Below are 13,739 nucleotides of genomic sequence, written 5' to 3'. Positions count from 1 at the left end.
TGGGTTATCACTAAGCATTTTGAAATTCTAAGAAAAACATCCTGAAACAGTTCATTTGTTGCTTCTTACCTTATGACTTAGCAGCAAATCCTTATATATCAACTGCTCCAACAGACACCGGAGCTCCCAAAAACTTGTAATGCATTTTATAGTAACACAACTTTTTGTGTATTAATATACAGTACCATCCCAAGATGTGTGTGTTGAGATAGGCTTTCGAATGTAGCTTGGGCTGGCTTTGAACTTAAGGCAATTCTCCTATCTCGGACTCCCATGTGCTGGGATCAGTTACACAATACCATGCCTCTGGCTCCAGGGCTTGTGCATGCTACACATGTGCTCTAGCAGTGAGCCATTGCTCAATCCCCCGGAGACAGTCCCACACTGTAACCAGACTGGTCTTAATTCTGTGGGGACCCTCATGCCTCAGTTTCCCACTGAGGGGAACCCTGCTGTGAGCCACCACACCTGACCAATCTTGCCTTTTATTCTTTTTTTCTTAAATTGTATTTATTCTATGTGCATTGGTGTTTTGCCATGGGTGTTGGGTCACCTGTGAGGGGCCATGTGGGTGCTGGGAATTGAACCTGGGTCCTCTGGAAGAGTAGTCAAGTGCTCTTAACCATTGAGTCATCTCTCTAGCCCCAGTTTTTTATTAACTCTTAAAACAAATGTGTTCGTATACAACTTTAACCTTAGCACCCAGGATGTGAAGAGGATCTAAAGTTCAAGGTCATTTTTGGTTGCAGAGTGGGTTTTCCTACATATAAAATTCTAGGTATTAAAAATTTGAGGGCTTAGGGCTAGAAGAGATGGCTCAGAGGTTAAGAGCATTGGTCTTTCTTTCAAAGGTCCTGAGTTATATTCCCAGCAACCACATGGTGCCTCACAACTGTCTACAATGAGATCTGGTGCCCTCTTCTGGCATGCTGGCATACATGTACGCAGAACACTGTATATATGCAATAAATAAATCTTAAAAAAAAAAAAAAAAAAATTGAGGGCTATTGAAAAAGCTCAAGGGTGTTTGCAGGTAAGCCTGAGTTTGAACCCCAGGACCAACATATAAGGAACTGACTCTCTGACAACTGACAACTGAACTCCACACATTTAACACAACATTGACCCCATTAAATAATAGTAACAACAGCAAATGAACTTGAGAAAGTATATATTAATGGGCTTCACAAATAAAAACCACAATTGTTAATGTTAATAGAAAGTAATTGTTCCTAGGTTTAAGCTCTGAGCTCCTTGGATCCCCAGGCTGATGTCCAAGATCAACAAGCTGCTATTTACAGTTGTCTCCTTACAAAAGACCTAAACATGATCCCCTCATGTTGTGTGGGGCGTGGACACCTCCCCGTTGGCACTGGGCAGCAGAGGCTTGCTGTATTTGCACTGAATCCAGACTCGGTACATGGTCAGCTGTTTGCCCCTGTTCACCTGCAATCGGCGATCCACCAGGTTCTGCACCTTTTCCAGACCTGCAGCTGTGAAGAGCGAATCCAGTTCATCTGGTGTGGAGAGAGCAGATGTTTACGGAATTTTCTCTGGAGGAAGGGCAGTTTGCTCATGGCTTCCTGTGTTAATTGGAGCTCTGAGACAACATAGTCAGTATGCTTTTAAAGAGGCCTTGGTAGGACTGGTAGGACCAGGTTTGGGCACCAAAGCCCTTGAGGAGGCAGGCCTGTAATGGGGAGGGATTTTAAGAAGGGGAAAGCTACAGTATGTGCTTTTTGCATTCATGTATAGGTGCACATGCATGAGGAGGTCAGAGGACACCCTGTGATGCCATTATTTATGTTTCTCACTAGGCTGGTTAGAATGGCTTGTCTGCAAGCCCCGGGACCGGCCCTCCTGTCTCCTTTCCCAGGGCTGGGATTACAAGCATGTACCTTCATGCCACTAGCCCAGTCTTTTTTTTTTTTAATTAACTAATTTCCAGCCCATCACAGTTTTCCCTTCCTCCTCCCTACTAGTCCAGTTTCAGTAAAGTCACATGAGGGACTAAACAGGTGGCTCAGTAGTTAAGAGCACTGGCTGCTGTTCCAGAGGACCCAGGTTCACTTCCATCCACACTGACTCAGAGCCGTCTGCAATTCCAGTTCTAGGGCCTCTAACAACTTCTTCTCGACTGAGGGCACCAGACATGTATGTGGTACAGACATATATGCAGGCAAAACAAACACATAACATTTTATAAATAATAAATAAATCTAAAAAAAAAAAAAAAGGTTATATAGCCAGATGGAAGTGACCCACACCTTTAATCCCAGCACTAGGGAGGAAGAGGCAAATGGAACTCTGTGAGTTCGAGACCAGCCTGGTCTACAGAGCTAGTTTCAGGGCAGCCAGGGCTACAGAGAAACCCTGTCTAGAAACCAAACCCTCCCACCCATGAAAAAACAAACAAGAGAAGTAATTTTAAAAAAGCATAAAAAATAGCGCTGAAGAAAGCCTGTATTATCAGTAGTCAGCAAGGTAAATCAGGAGAACTGCAAGTTCAAGGCCAGCATGGGCTACACAGGGAAACTTGGTTTCAAACAGAGCAACAACCCCCAAAACAAAAACTATGCAAAAATTGACCTATGTCTATTTCAAGACAATGTTTTAGGGGACAATTTTCAAAGCTAGGCAGCCAAAGACTCAAAGTGCATGACTCGACTGACAAAGGGCCCAAGGATATTCTTAAGGAGCTAGTGGAGGGTGAAGCCTGGGACTGGGCAGATTACAGAGCAGGTGCGGTCACCTGGAGCCGAGGCACAACTGCGATTCACTGAAGCAGTCTGGTACAGTGGGAAGGCAGACCAGGCTGCAGGCCTGCAGGAAGCGCCGGCTCCCACTCTGGACATCGCAGCAGAAGAGAGAAGCAGCTGACTGAGAGTCAGCACAAGCCAGAGGTGTCTGGGAAAGTGACAGCTCAGGGAAGACACGGAAGTGTGTGACAGGTAAGTCCTTAGAGAGGCAGGAAGGCCAGGTGACTAAGAACGGGCAGCTAACTGTCTAGCTGATCTGGCATACCAACTGCCTTTAGCACTGATAAACACATCTTTTTCATACCTTGTGTGAAGAAGTAGACTCTGGTGCCATCACCTCTCACATAGAAATTTCCAGAGAGACACTGACCTGCGTTACATGACAAAAAATACATTAATACACTTTAAAAAAAAGGGGGGGTTTATTATTTTTTTAAGCTTCTGGATATGGGCTTGTGTCTAAATGTGTTTATGTGCACCTTGGAGCTGAGAGTCTGGGGGTGTCAGATCCCCTGGAATTGTGAATTCTGGGAAGTTGTGAGCTGCCTGCTGTGGGTGCTGGGAACTGAACCCAGGTCCTATGCAAAAGCAGTAAGTGCTCTTATTGGTACAGACCTCTCTCCAGTCACTAAAGTACGTTGAATTTCATCACTTAGCAAATGTGCAACAGGCTAAGTGTGGTGGTTCATACTTATAATCCCAGCACTTAGGAAGCTCTGGCAGGATGACTGGCATTGAGTTCCAGGCCATCTAGGATACAAAGTGAGACCCCATCTACGCCCAGCACCTTCCCATCAACAAGAGGCAGTCTGAAAGCCCACCTGATGTGCATTTTGGTGACATATGACACTTCACAGGAACCTGCAATTTCCTACAAAGGCAGAGCACTTCGCAAAGAACAGCACCATGGTGTGTGTGTGTAACTTTGGTTTAGATAATAATGTGATTCCTAGCTGTTCTATATTGCACTCCCACCATCACGCTCAGCCTAGAAGTTCTCTTAAAAGGAAAACAACAATCAATGTAACTGGCTTTTAATTAAACTTGCCTGCACTCTCCACTTGTGAGCGCGCGCGCGCGCGCACACACACACACACACACTCAGTTTCCATGTGGACAACTCTTCCCTTCTGCTCATCCCTCCATTTTTACAATTTACATGCAATTCCCCTACATTGGTTTTTTCCCCTTTTGGTTTTTCAAGACAGGGCTTCTCTGTCTTGAAACAAATTAACCAACAAATCAACCAACCAAAACAAACAAACCAACAAACAAAAAACAGCTCTGGTTGTCCAGGAACTCACTGGCCCCAAACTCATAGAGATCCATCTGCTTCTGCCTCCCAAGTGCTGGGATTAAAGGCATGTGCCATCACTAGCTGGCAGTTTAATTTTAAAAAAATTATTATATGAGTATTTTCTTACATGTATGTCTTTGCATCACATACGTGCGTGGTGCCTGTTGAGACCAGAAGAGTGCATCAGATCCCCTGGAACTGGAGTCAGTTTCGACATGCCATCCATGGTCTGCTGGAAACTGAACTTGGGTTTTCTCCAAGAACAGCCAGTGCTCTTAACCACAGACCCATCTCTCTGGACCCCCACGTACCTTTTTTAAACCGAAGCTGAGCCATGTCATATCGGCCATAGTCTCGAAGAAGCATTACCCCTCCAGGCTTCAGGAGTCTGCTTAGCCTGTTGATAGCTTTCTGCATCCTGCATGGCAGCAGGAAATGAAGTGTAAGTCTCCATGGGGACGGAGTTTCCTCTCCTATAGCACAAAACCCAAAGCAACACTTCCTGACTCTGACATCAACACTAAAGGCAGCCTCTACGTGTCACATGGTGTGGATATTCCAAGTACTAAACAGGGTTCACTTCCTCCTGGCCCTGTGACTGCCACCCCTGATATGTGCTCCTGTAGCTCTCTGGGAGCCCTGACCATACAGTCTAGTAATAGTCACAACTCATCCTTCTACTAAATGAGGACAGCTCAGGCCACTTACTAAAGTTAAAAAAGTTCTAAAAATCTACACACAGACAGCCTCCTGGGGAACGCTTCCCATTTATTCTGTGCTTTCCTCTGAGGCCCACAAGCTAAAAACATGACCTCGTCTTGGAACTACTAGGTGGTATATACTCAAAGGGTGGGACCTTTAGATCACCGGGAAGCAGGTGTGGGCGCATCGGAAGGGGACTGTGGGATTGTTTCCTTCCTCTCTTCTTAGCCCCTGACCATGGGATTAGAGATTTTACTCTGGCGATGATGTGCTGCCTTGTTTAAGGCCTAAAAGATCACCTACCTCCAAAACAGAAGCCAAAATAGCCTTCTCTTTATTTATTTTCTTTGAGACAGGAATTCTCTGTAACAGCCCTGGCTGTCCTGGAACTCACTCTGTGACCAGGCTGTCCTGGAACTCACACAGATCTGCCTGCCTCTGCCTCACAAGTGCTGGGATTAAGAGTACGCACCGTCACAGCCAGCCCTTCTCTTTATAAATAGGTGGATAGCTCATGCAGCATTCTCCACTAGTCTGGCACAGGATTACAGCACCTGAACCATATATGCTATACAAAGCATTTCAAAGGCTTACCATACCCATGTGAGGCCAGAGAGCTGTATTGCAGGAAAACTGGACTAGCTCAGTTAGGTTATCAGTCAACGGTGCCCGAATCTCATAGCCACCACCGTCATAACCGACTCCACCTCTCCCAGTGAACAGTCTCATAGGATTACTGGCTGCCTGGTGCATACAGGGTTTCTTTTTGAAGTGGGCTCTTGCTATGTTGCCCAGGTAGCCCTTGAGCCCCAGAGCTTACTCCAGGCTCAGCCTCCTGTTTCACCGAGACCACAGGCACACTCTACTATTCTTTGTTCTTTTGATTTCTTGGTTCAGTGACTAAAGCGAGGGCTCTGTGCCCCAGAAGCAGACTCTACCACTGAGCACAAATCCTCAGGGGCCCACGCTAAACACGCACTGTGTACTAAACCGTGTCACCAGCTACTTGCTCATGAATTTCCAAAAATGTATTACATTTATTTACTGTGTGTATACATATCACATGCAGAAGTCGGAGTAGAATGTGAGCCAGTTCTTTCCTACCACTGAACTTGGGGATTTGATCTCACGGTGGTGGCAAGTGTCTTTACCTGCTGGGCCATCTTATTGACCCTACATGAAGTTTTAAAATAGTATCTTCAAAACAAAAATTGTTTGTTCTTTTATGTATACAGATGTTTACATGCATGAATACCTTATATGTATAGTGCCCACGGGAGCCAAAAGTGGATGTTGTATCCTTGGACCTGGAATTATAGCTGGCTGTATCACCATGTGGGGGCTGGGAAACAAACTTCAGTCCTCTGCACAGCAGCCAGTGCTCTTACCCACGGAACCACCTCTCCAGACCTTTTAAAGTATCTTTTCCTGGTCCTTTTCATACCAAGCTGACTTTATAGAATGCTATATTTCAGCTTTCCCAAAGACATAAGCACCAAATCTGGGTGATGGTGGCACATGCCCCTTATTTAAGCACTCGGAAGGAAGAGGCAGGAGGATCTCTGTTGAGTTTGAGGCCAGCCTGGTCTACAGAGTGAGTTCCAGGACAGCCAGGGCAACGCAGAGAAACCCTATTTCAAAAAAGCAAAAGACAAAAACAAAAAAAAACAAGCACCAGAGAACACATTAGTCTAGTCGTGTAAATTTTGGTATGGCAACAACCTTGTCTGTTTTCAACATTTAAAAGCCATCAACGTGAGGGCCACCTTAACCCCGAAGCAGCAGGTGCTGAGTCGACTGGGTGAGAATCTGCCCCTCCCCCCACCCCCACAGACTTAGCTCCCACAGTGAAAGCAGCAATAGTCCATAGCCAGCAGGCAGAGGGTTAAAGGCTGAGACAGAAGGTGGATGTCAACACTATATCTACAGGGCTTTTTATATCTATCTGACCTAAGGAAACCCTTTCTATTTAGGACATAATCGGAGTTTAAGATCTCAATTTCAACTAGGCTATTTATTAGTTAAGGGACCTAAAACTTACTTGTCTGGGACAATTGCTGAAAGAACAAATATAAGAACGATGACATCAAGACTGTCCTTGGGCATCGGGTAACTTTGATCTTCATCACATAGATCATGAACAAAGGCAAAACATCGAGAAGGATCATATTCTGAATTAGTCTGCAGAGAGGAGGAGGAACAATTGGGTCAGAAGAGTGGACGCAGCACTAAGAGAGGCTTACTGGTTTTGGATGCCACTACTGTTCCTCCCAGCGGAAGAATTTACCTCTGGTCACCATGATGAGGTTTTCCAGGGGCACCGAGAGCATAAGAATCTGAACTAGCCATGGTGCACGTCCAAAATTCAAGCACTTAATAAGTGGAGGCAGAAGGATCAAGATTTACACAGTAAACTGAAGGTCATCATGAGGACAAACAATGGTTGGAGAGATGGCTCATCAGTTAAAGGCACAGCACACTGCTACTGCAGAGGGCCCGAGTCTGAACCCAGTACCCCCATCTGGCAGTTCACAATGCCTGCAACTCCAGCTCCAGAGAACCTAAGCCCTGATCCTGCTGACGCTCCTAAGTACATACACAGACAATTTAAAAAGTTTGCAGAGATCTAGATGGCCAACATCTAGCTAAGTGCCAGATTCAGCATTCTTGCCTGGCTCTGTACCCCAGGCTGCTTCACTAATTCTCCCAACTTTCAGGCCACAATGAGAGTCAATGAACCGCGGCTTAAGACACCCTCTGTTCTTGTAATTAGCAGAGATTCCTGCAGGGGTCACTGCACTCACCTTCACCAGTTGAATAGCAGTGGCAGAAAAATCACAACAGTAAACGAAGAGGTTCGGGTTACTGAAATAGGCAGAAAACACAACAATTAGGACACAAACGGGATTATGTCTGTTCTCTATAGAGTAGCAAAGTCAAACGACAAAGAATACCATTCATCCAAATAAACTGTACCTATTAGTCACACATCTAGCATTCTGGTTAAAATCCTGTGATCATTGTCTTTTTTTAGGTCATGTGCGTATGGCTAATACTAGGTTTATCAAACCATCAGTAAGAAACCTCGTCACCTCTAAGCAAGTATCGTAACAAGTGGGTTCCAGTAATCTTTCTTAAGTTGCACAGTCAGTGGTCAAAGGCTCTTGCTGTACAATCATGAAGACAGAGTTCAGATCCCACATAATTCCAGAGAGGGCAAGACACTCATTTGAAGTGAACTACTGAGAATGTGATATCAAAAACCAAAGAATCTCTTTCTATACTCAAAGCTCCAAGACTTGCACATTCTCTGATAAGCTTCTGGCAATAACCTTTGACCTTTTGTTTGTGAGGCAGGGTCTCAAGTACCCCAGATAGGTCTTGAACTTGTTATGCAGCCAAGGCTGACCTTGACCTTGAACTTAACGCTCCTCCCATTTCTACCTCTTGAGTACTGGGGTTACAGGTGTGTGCCACCCTGCTCAGCTTTACAAGATGTCAACTGAACCCAGACCTTCGTGAATGCTAGGAAAGCACATCAGCAATTGAGTGACATCCCTAGCCCAATAAAATGCTATAAGAAATTACATTTAATTATGCTGTGTGTCTGTGTTCAGAGGTTAGGCAATAACTTGAGGGAGTCAGTTTTCTCCTTGAACTCAAGTTGTCAGACTTGACAGCAAGCACCCACTGGCCACGCCCTCCTGGTCTGGAACTCATTAGGTAGACCAAGTTGGCTCAGAGATCTGCTTGCCTCTGCTGGAATTAAATATTGTGGACTAAACTGGCAAAACTATTTAGATGGAACCTTTGAGAAACAGTGGGTTCTCTATAGCATCTGTGTTTTGGGATATTTGATTTCACTCCCAAGACCTGCCAATAAAGTTAACCTTGAACCAAGGAGCAGAGCCAGCAAACTAGCTGATCCAGAGAAGACACACAAGAAGGAAAGGGCAGGGACTAGAGTTTGAACTTCTCTTTTGGGTTCCAGGATGAGGGAAGAGATGTGTCACATGTGGTATCTCCAGCCAAAAAGCAAAATCAGCTAGTTGCTACTCAGTCTCTCTGAGCTGGCAGGTTTATACCCCAACCTTTGACTCTTGAGTCTTATTGATAAATAGAACAAAAGAAACTTAATTCAAACCTGCCTAGAACCATTAGAAACCCCAATGGGTCTCAGCCTAAGTGGTCAGCAAGGTGCTGTTTGTGGAGCCATGGGGCCAAAGATGATCATTAAAATATCAGTAGATTCATGTGCAACTGCTGACAGAAAAAGATGACATCTGAAACTAGAATGTCATTTCCAAAGATGCTCTGAAACGTGGTAGGAGACACAGTTTCTAGGCGAGGCTCCTAAATTCTAGGGACTTCCTGAATGGCAGTTATATCTAGGGTCTGCCAGGCAGTGGTGTGTACACCTTTAATTCCAGCACTTAGGAGGCAAAGGCAGGTGGATCTCTGTGAGTTTGAGGGCAGCCTAGTTCCAGGATAGGGGACAAAGCTACACAGAGAAACCTTGTATCAAAAACAAACAGGAAAATCTAGGATCTAGGTAATTTCAAGAGGGCCAGCACTTAAAGATGCCATGATTAGAGAGTTCTAAAGATTTTAGTCTTCATCCTGTAATCTCTTCATCTGGCTGTTCCCTGTACCCTTACAATACCCCTGATAATGAACGGTAAAGCCAGTCAAAAATAAGGGGACTGTGGACTGTCCTGGCTCACAGCATACTGGAAGTGTGAGCCTGTGTTTGCAGCTAGAACCTCAAGTGGGGAGAAGTCTTATAAGACTGAGCCTTTACCCTGTGGGATTTGATGCTAACCCCAGGAAGACAGGGTTTGAATTGAAACACAGGACACCTGGATTTCAGCTGCAGATCCTGTTAGTTCAGGGAAAATCCCACACTCCTGGTGTCCAGGCACTGCATGTGCAAGTGCACACTCACAGATTTTCAAGACAATTCACATAGGCCAGCTGTGCCACCTGGACCTCAGGTAAGAAGTAACAACCTAACAGAGCTCACAGAGCAACTGAACATCTTTTAGGCCCTTCAGTGGAAGGCATTACATTAGCACTACAGCTGGTGTTAACTCTAATTTCACTAACATTAACTAAAGCCAGCCCTACATGGGTAGCATAGCCATCTAAATCTCAAATAACTCATGCTTCCAGGGGCAAGCCTTCACTTTTCCTCTTTGTGATCCTGGAAACCTGGCAACATACTTACTTGTTAGTCTGTAAAATTGGAAAGACCGTGTTTCCTACACCACAACCAACCTGCAGACAGAAACAAACCATTAGTCCCAGATTGTTAGTTAACCCTGCCCCTTCCACCTTGTTCTTTATAGTCCATGCTTGGCTATAACTTACGGCTTTCCTGCCTCAGCCTCCTGAGCACTGGGATTACAGGCACTATCATGTCCAGCTTTTAAGAACTGCACTAGGAAAAGTCTCTCGACCAGAACTAAATAGGATCCATGACATTTCCTTACTCCCCATGGACTATAATTAAAGAGGACAGTAAAAGACAAGAACACGGGCTCTCACTGGCTGGAGAAAGCTACTCTAAGAAAAAGGCATGGGTTATTTTTACTTTCTGAGTTCCAGCAGACAAAAAAAAAAAAAAAAAAAAGAGAGAGAGAGAGAGAGAGAAAAATAAATAAATAGATAAACACAGAGATAATTCCAGGCTGATATGAGGCTCAACTCTAGTCAGCATCATCAGACAGAAGACACTCTGTGTCAACTTGCCTAATCTTTTTTTTTGTTGTTTTGTTTTTCGAGACAGGGTTTCTCTGTAGCTTTGGGGCTTGTCCTGGAACTAGCTCTGTAGACCAGGCTGGTCTCGATCTCACAGAGTTCCGCTTGCCTCTGCCTCCCAAGTTGGAACTAAAGACGTGCACCACCACCGACCAGCTCAACTTTCCTAGTCTTACCTTGCATGTAAAAGGTGCCATCTTCACTAACTCCATTATTAGGAAAATAAAGTTACCTCAAGTATTCGGTAGGTGGCTGAGGATCCAGGAAATTCATCAGCACCAACTGCTAGGTGACTGAGCTTCTGAGTCACAGTCTCTTCTACAGAAGCCACCTGTGTGTCACATCCATGGCTCATACAAGGACACCCATGCAGCTCTGTGGTCAAGCCAGGTCCATCCTCATGGCTTCTGCATCCTTCATGCTGCTGGCTCTCCAGGGGTAAATCCAGCAGGGCATTGTGGCTTGGGGCCAGTTCAGGGAATTCAGTAAAAAGCCAGTGTCTATCCTTGAAAAATCCATTTTCATGAATTTTGTAGAAGTCATTCCAGTATTTATGGGCATTCACTTCATAATCGACTGTAAATATAATTAAGAATTTTAAGAATCAGTCTCAAATATTTTATTTATATCTAACATCAATTGTCCTGCTTCACCAAATGTCACTTTATCCTAAAAGTATCCTTAAGAGTCAGTCTTAGAACACATTCCCAGGTAATTGTCTTGCTACCTAGCTATCATACATCAATGCCATCCACTTTTCATTCCCAGGACCCCGACTTCTGCTAGCACTATCAGACAGGGAGCTTAGCTACCAGTCGTTTTTCTTCTACATCTTTGGATGGCCCTCAATTACAAGAAAATTGGAAAATTAACCAAACTCCCAGAACTGTGACCACACCCACCCACCCAAAATCATACAAAAAATGTAATTATGCTTAGTTTCAAGGTTCTGTTTGTCAGAGACAGACAGACCCTCTGGTATCTATTGTGATTATTTCCCCCTGTAAATCTTTTATTTACAAGTTAAATGTTTCAGGTTCTTTGGATGTTCCTATAAATTCAATGCCTACCATGCATGCAGCTCTTCAGAAGGCATGTTCTTGACTCTTTAGAATGTGGTGGCCAGGCATAAACCAAGATTATTAATGAACACTAAAAAAGATATAGGGCTAAAAGGAAACTAGACAAAGGAAAACTCCCTTCCTGAAGTAAGAGTTTTGATGAGCTGGAGGAGAGACCAGTAACCATGGGCTGTTTTTCTGCTTTTTGCCAACATCAAAACCCTGACCTGAATTAATGAAATAATAAAAATCTAAGAAATGGGGTCCTACCACTGACTCTTACCTCTAGGCAGAACACTTAATGCCCTGTTGTCCAAGTTTAATTCTTTTTGAAGACAAGATCACCCTACGTTGCCCAGGATGGCCTCCAGTTCAGTGATCCTTCTGCCTCAGCCTCCCACGCAGCTGAGTCTAACTGCACTCAGCCACTGCACTTGGCTAACCAGCTCTTTAACTGCAAAAAGAGGACATTGGGCTACATGATTTTCAAAATCCTTTCCAACTCTATGCTGCTTTATCTAGTCATTGCAGGGTGTCTATTTTGCAACTGGAATATATACATACATTTATTTTTGAGACAAGGTCTCATGTAGCCCAGGCTGGACTGGAACTCTAGGAAGCATGGATGACCTTGACTCTACTCATCTTCCTGAGTCTCTATATCCTAGGAGGTACATGGCTGGTCTGTACTGGGACCTTACTACTATACAGAAATTCTTTCAGTGCCTATTACCTTAAATTTCTAGTTCTACTTACAAATGCCTCTTAGAAATAGGGCCAAACAGTTTTAGTTTTAGAGATACTTTATAATGAAATTGTTCTTGCCTTCAGTAAGGGCCTCTCTTTTTCTTTGACCAGGCTCATTTCCACTCTGATACACTCCTCTTTCTTTGTTAGAAGTTCTAACTTGTCTTCGAACTTGTCACCTCAGGAAAAAAAGGTATCACCCAATAATCCTCTCCTCCAACAGTATTTAGATGTGACCACATTCGTCTAGCTCTAACGGGAGCTCTCCAGCAGAATGTAATCTGTAGAAGCTACACTAAACTGAACGAACGACCGCATGGTTGCCACGGGCCAGCCCAGACCACCGAAAACTAACAGCGAAGACCTGCAAAAGTCAACCCCAAGGTCCACCAGGATTTTGTTAGAAGGAAGCCCCTTTGACTCCTAGCTCCTCCCCTCCCCGTCCCATTCTATGCCCGAGTTCTTCATCAGGCCAGTAACAAAGGATGCCGCTGGCCGCACTTCGTTTGCTCTCTCCAGGAGACTCGTCCTGCACTGCCGGCTGTGGATACCAGAGAGGAAAGAACCGTGCGCACCTTGCTTCTCCGGGCACACCCGCTGGGAACTGTTCTCCTGCACTTTCCTCTCCGCCGCCGCGGCCTGCTCCTCTGACCACTCCACATTGTCCCTGTGGAAACCAAACGGGCAGCTTAGGACCCTCCTATGCCTGCTGCTGCAGGCAGGGTGAGAGGGAGCCCCGGAACGTCTGTCCCCGGGAGGCGAGAGTCTCAGCTACCGGAGCCCGGCCTCCGACGGGCAGGCACTTACCATGCATTGTGGTGGAAGACGCGCGCCGGATCGTTCAGGAACCGGTTCCCGAACTGCCGTCTTTTCCCGTTCTGGGTCTCCGGCACGCCTTCGGGGGAGGAGGCCGCCATGACACCGGAAACGGAAGCGTCTACTTTTCTATAACGCCAGGACTTCCTGTGAACCACACCCACTCTTTCGGAAAGCAGCAGCGCCCGCGCGGGAAAATCGGGCAGTGGGGCGGGGAGGGGCGGGGCGATGGGGCGGGGCGCGAGGCGTTTGACTTGCGCTCTCTGAGGAGCTGGGGAGTCTGCGAGCCTAGCAGATGGTTCTCCTGGAGTCGTCTAGTGGGGACGCTGATGCGCGTGCAGGACCGGGAGGAAGTGAGAGACCGTCCCCTTGAGCCAGTTTCAGGACTGGGACCCCATCAGGCCCCCAGTTTCCCGCCAGGAAAGCCTTGACTAGCCACACTAGTCAATGAGGGTGCCACACTCACTGGCGCTGAGACAGCCTGCAGGACGTGGGTGCGCAGTGGGTTCCGAGCATGAAGCTTCCGTGATAAATGACACGGTCATATTTAATACATGACACCTTTTAGAACCGACACAATGAAATTCACAATACATA

The 13,739-nt window shown here is 45.6% G+C and overlaps 1 protein-coding gene across 2 annotated transcripts; it reads right to left on the bottom strand.

Moving 5' to 3' along the window:
• Positions 1–1,154: 1,154 nt before the first annotated feature.
• Mettl2a (methyltransferase 2A, methylcytidine) lies at positions 1,155–13,291 on the bottom strand. 2 transcript variants are annotated; one of them, XM_051178942.1, is made up of 9 exons: positions 13,134–13,291; positions 12,902–12,993; positions 10,751–11,094; positions 9,986–10,035; positions 7,563–7,623; positions 6,800–6,939; positions 4,368–4,474; positions 3,064–3,129; positions 1,155–1,517 (listed from the first exon to the last, which is right to left on the bottom strand). In XM_051178942.1, exons 1-9 carry the CDS (start codon positions 13,241–13,243, stop codon positions 1,336–1,338), a joined length of 1,152 nt encoding a protein of 383 aa, XP_051034899.1. In that variant the 5' UTR covers positions 13,244–13,291; the 3' UTR covers positions 1,155–1,335. The 2 variants fall into 2 exon arrangements, 1 of the variants encoding a protein (XP_051034899.1); XR_007834130.1 differs by having other exon boundaries at positions 1,435–1,517; positions 4,368–4,529.
• Between the last annotated feature and the right edge of the window lie 448 nt (positions 13,292–13,739).

The sequence above is a fragment of the Phodopus roborovskii genome, unplaced genomic scaffold (genome assembly GCF_943737965.1).
Source record: "Phodopus roborovskii unplaced genomic scaffold, PHOROB, whole genome shotgun sequence".
Taxonomy (NCBI): Eukaryota; Metazoa; Chordata; class Mammalia; order Rodentia; family Cricetidae; genus Phodopus; species Phodopus roborovskii.
Note: the sequence above shows the minus strand (reverse complement) of the source record. Positions and strands in the feature narration are given on the sequence as shown.

Excerpts from the sequence above, each read along its gene's own strand:
- Mettl2a (XM_051178942.1), bottom strand. The coding sequence starts at position 13,243 with ATGGCGGCCTCCTCCCCCGAAGGCGTGCCGGAGACCCAGAACGGGAAA. Across the intron at positions 11,095-12,901 it reads GGTGTGCCCGGAGAAGCAAG|TCGATTATGAAGTGAATGCC; the intron begins GTGCGCACGGTT and ends TTATATTTACAG. Across the intron at positions 4,475-6,799 it reads TCAGCAATTGTCCCAGACAA|GATGCAGAAAGCTATCAACA; the intron begins GTAAGTTTTAGG and ends GCTGCCATGCAG.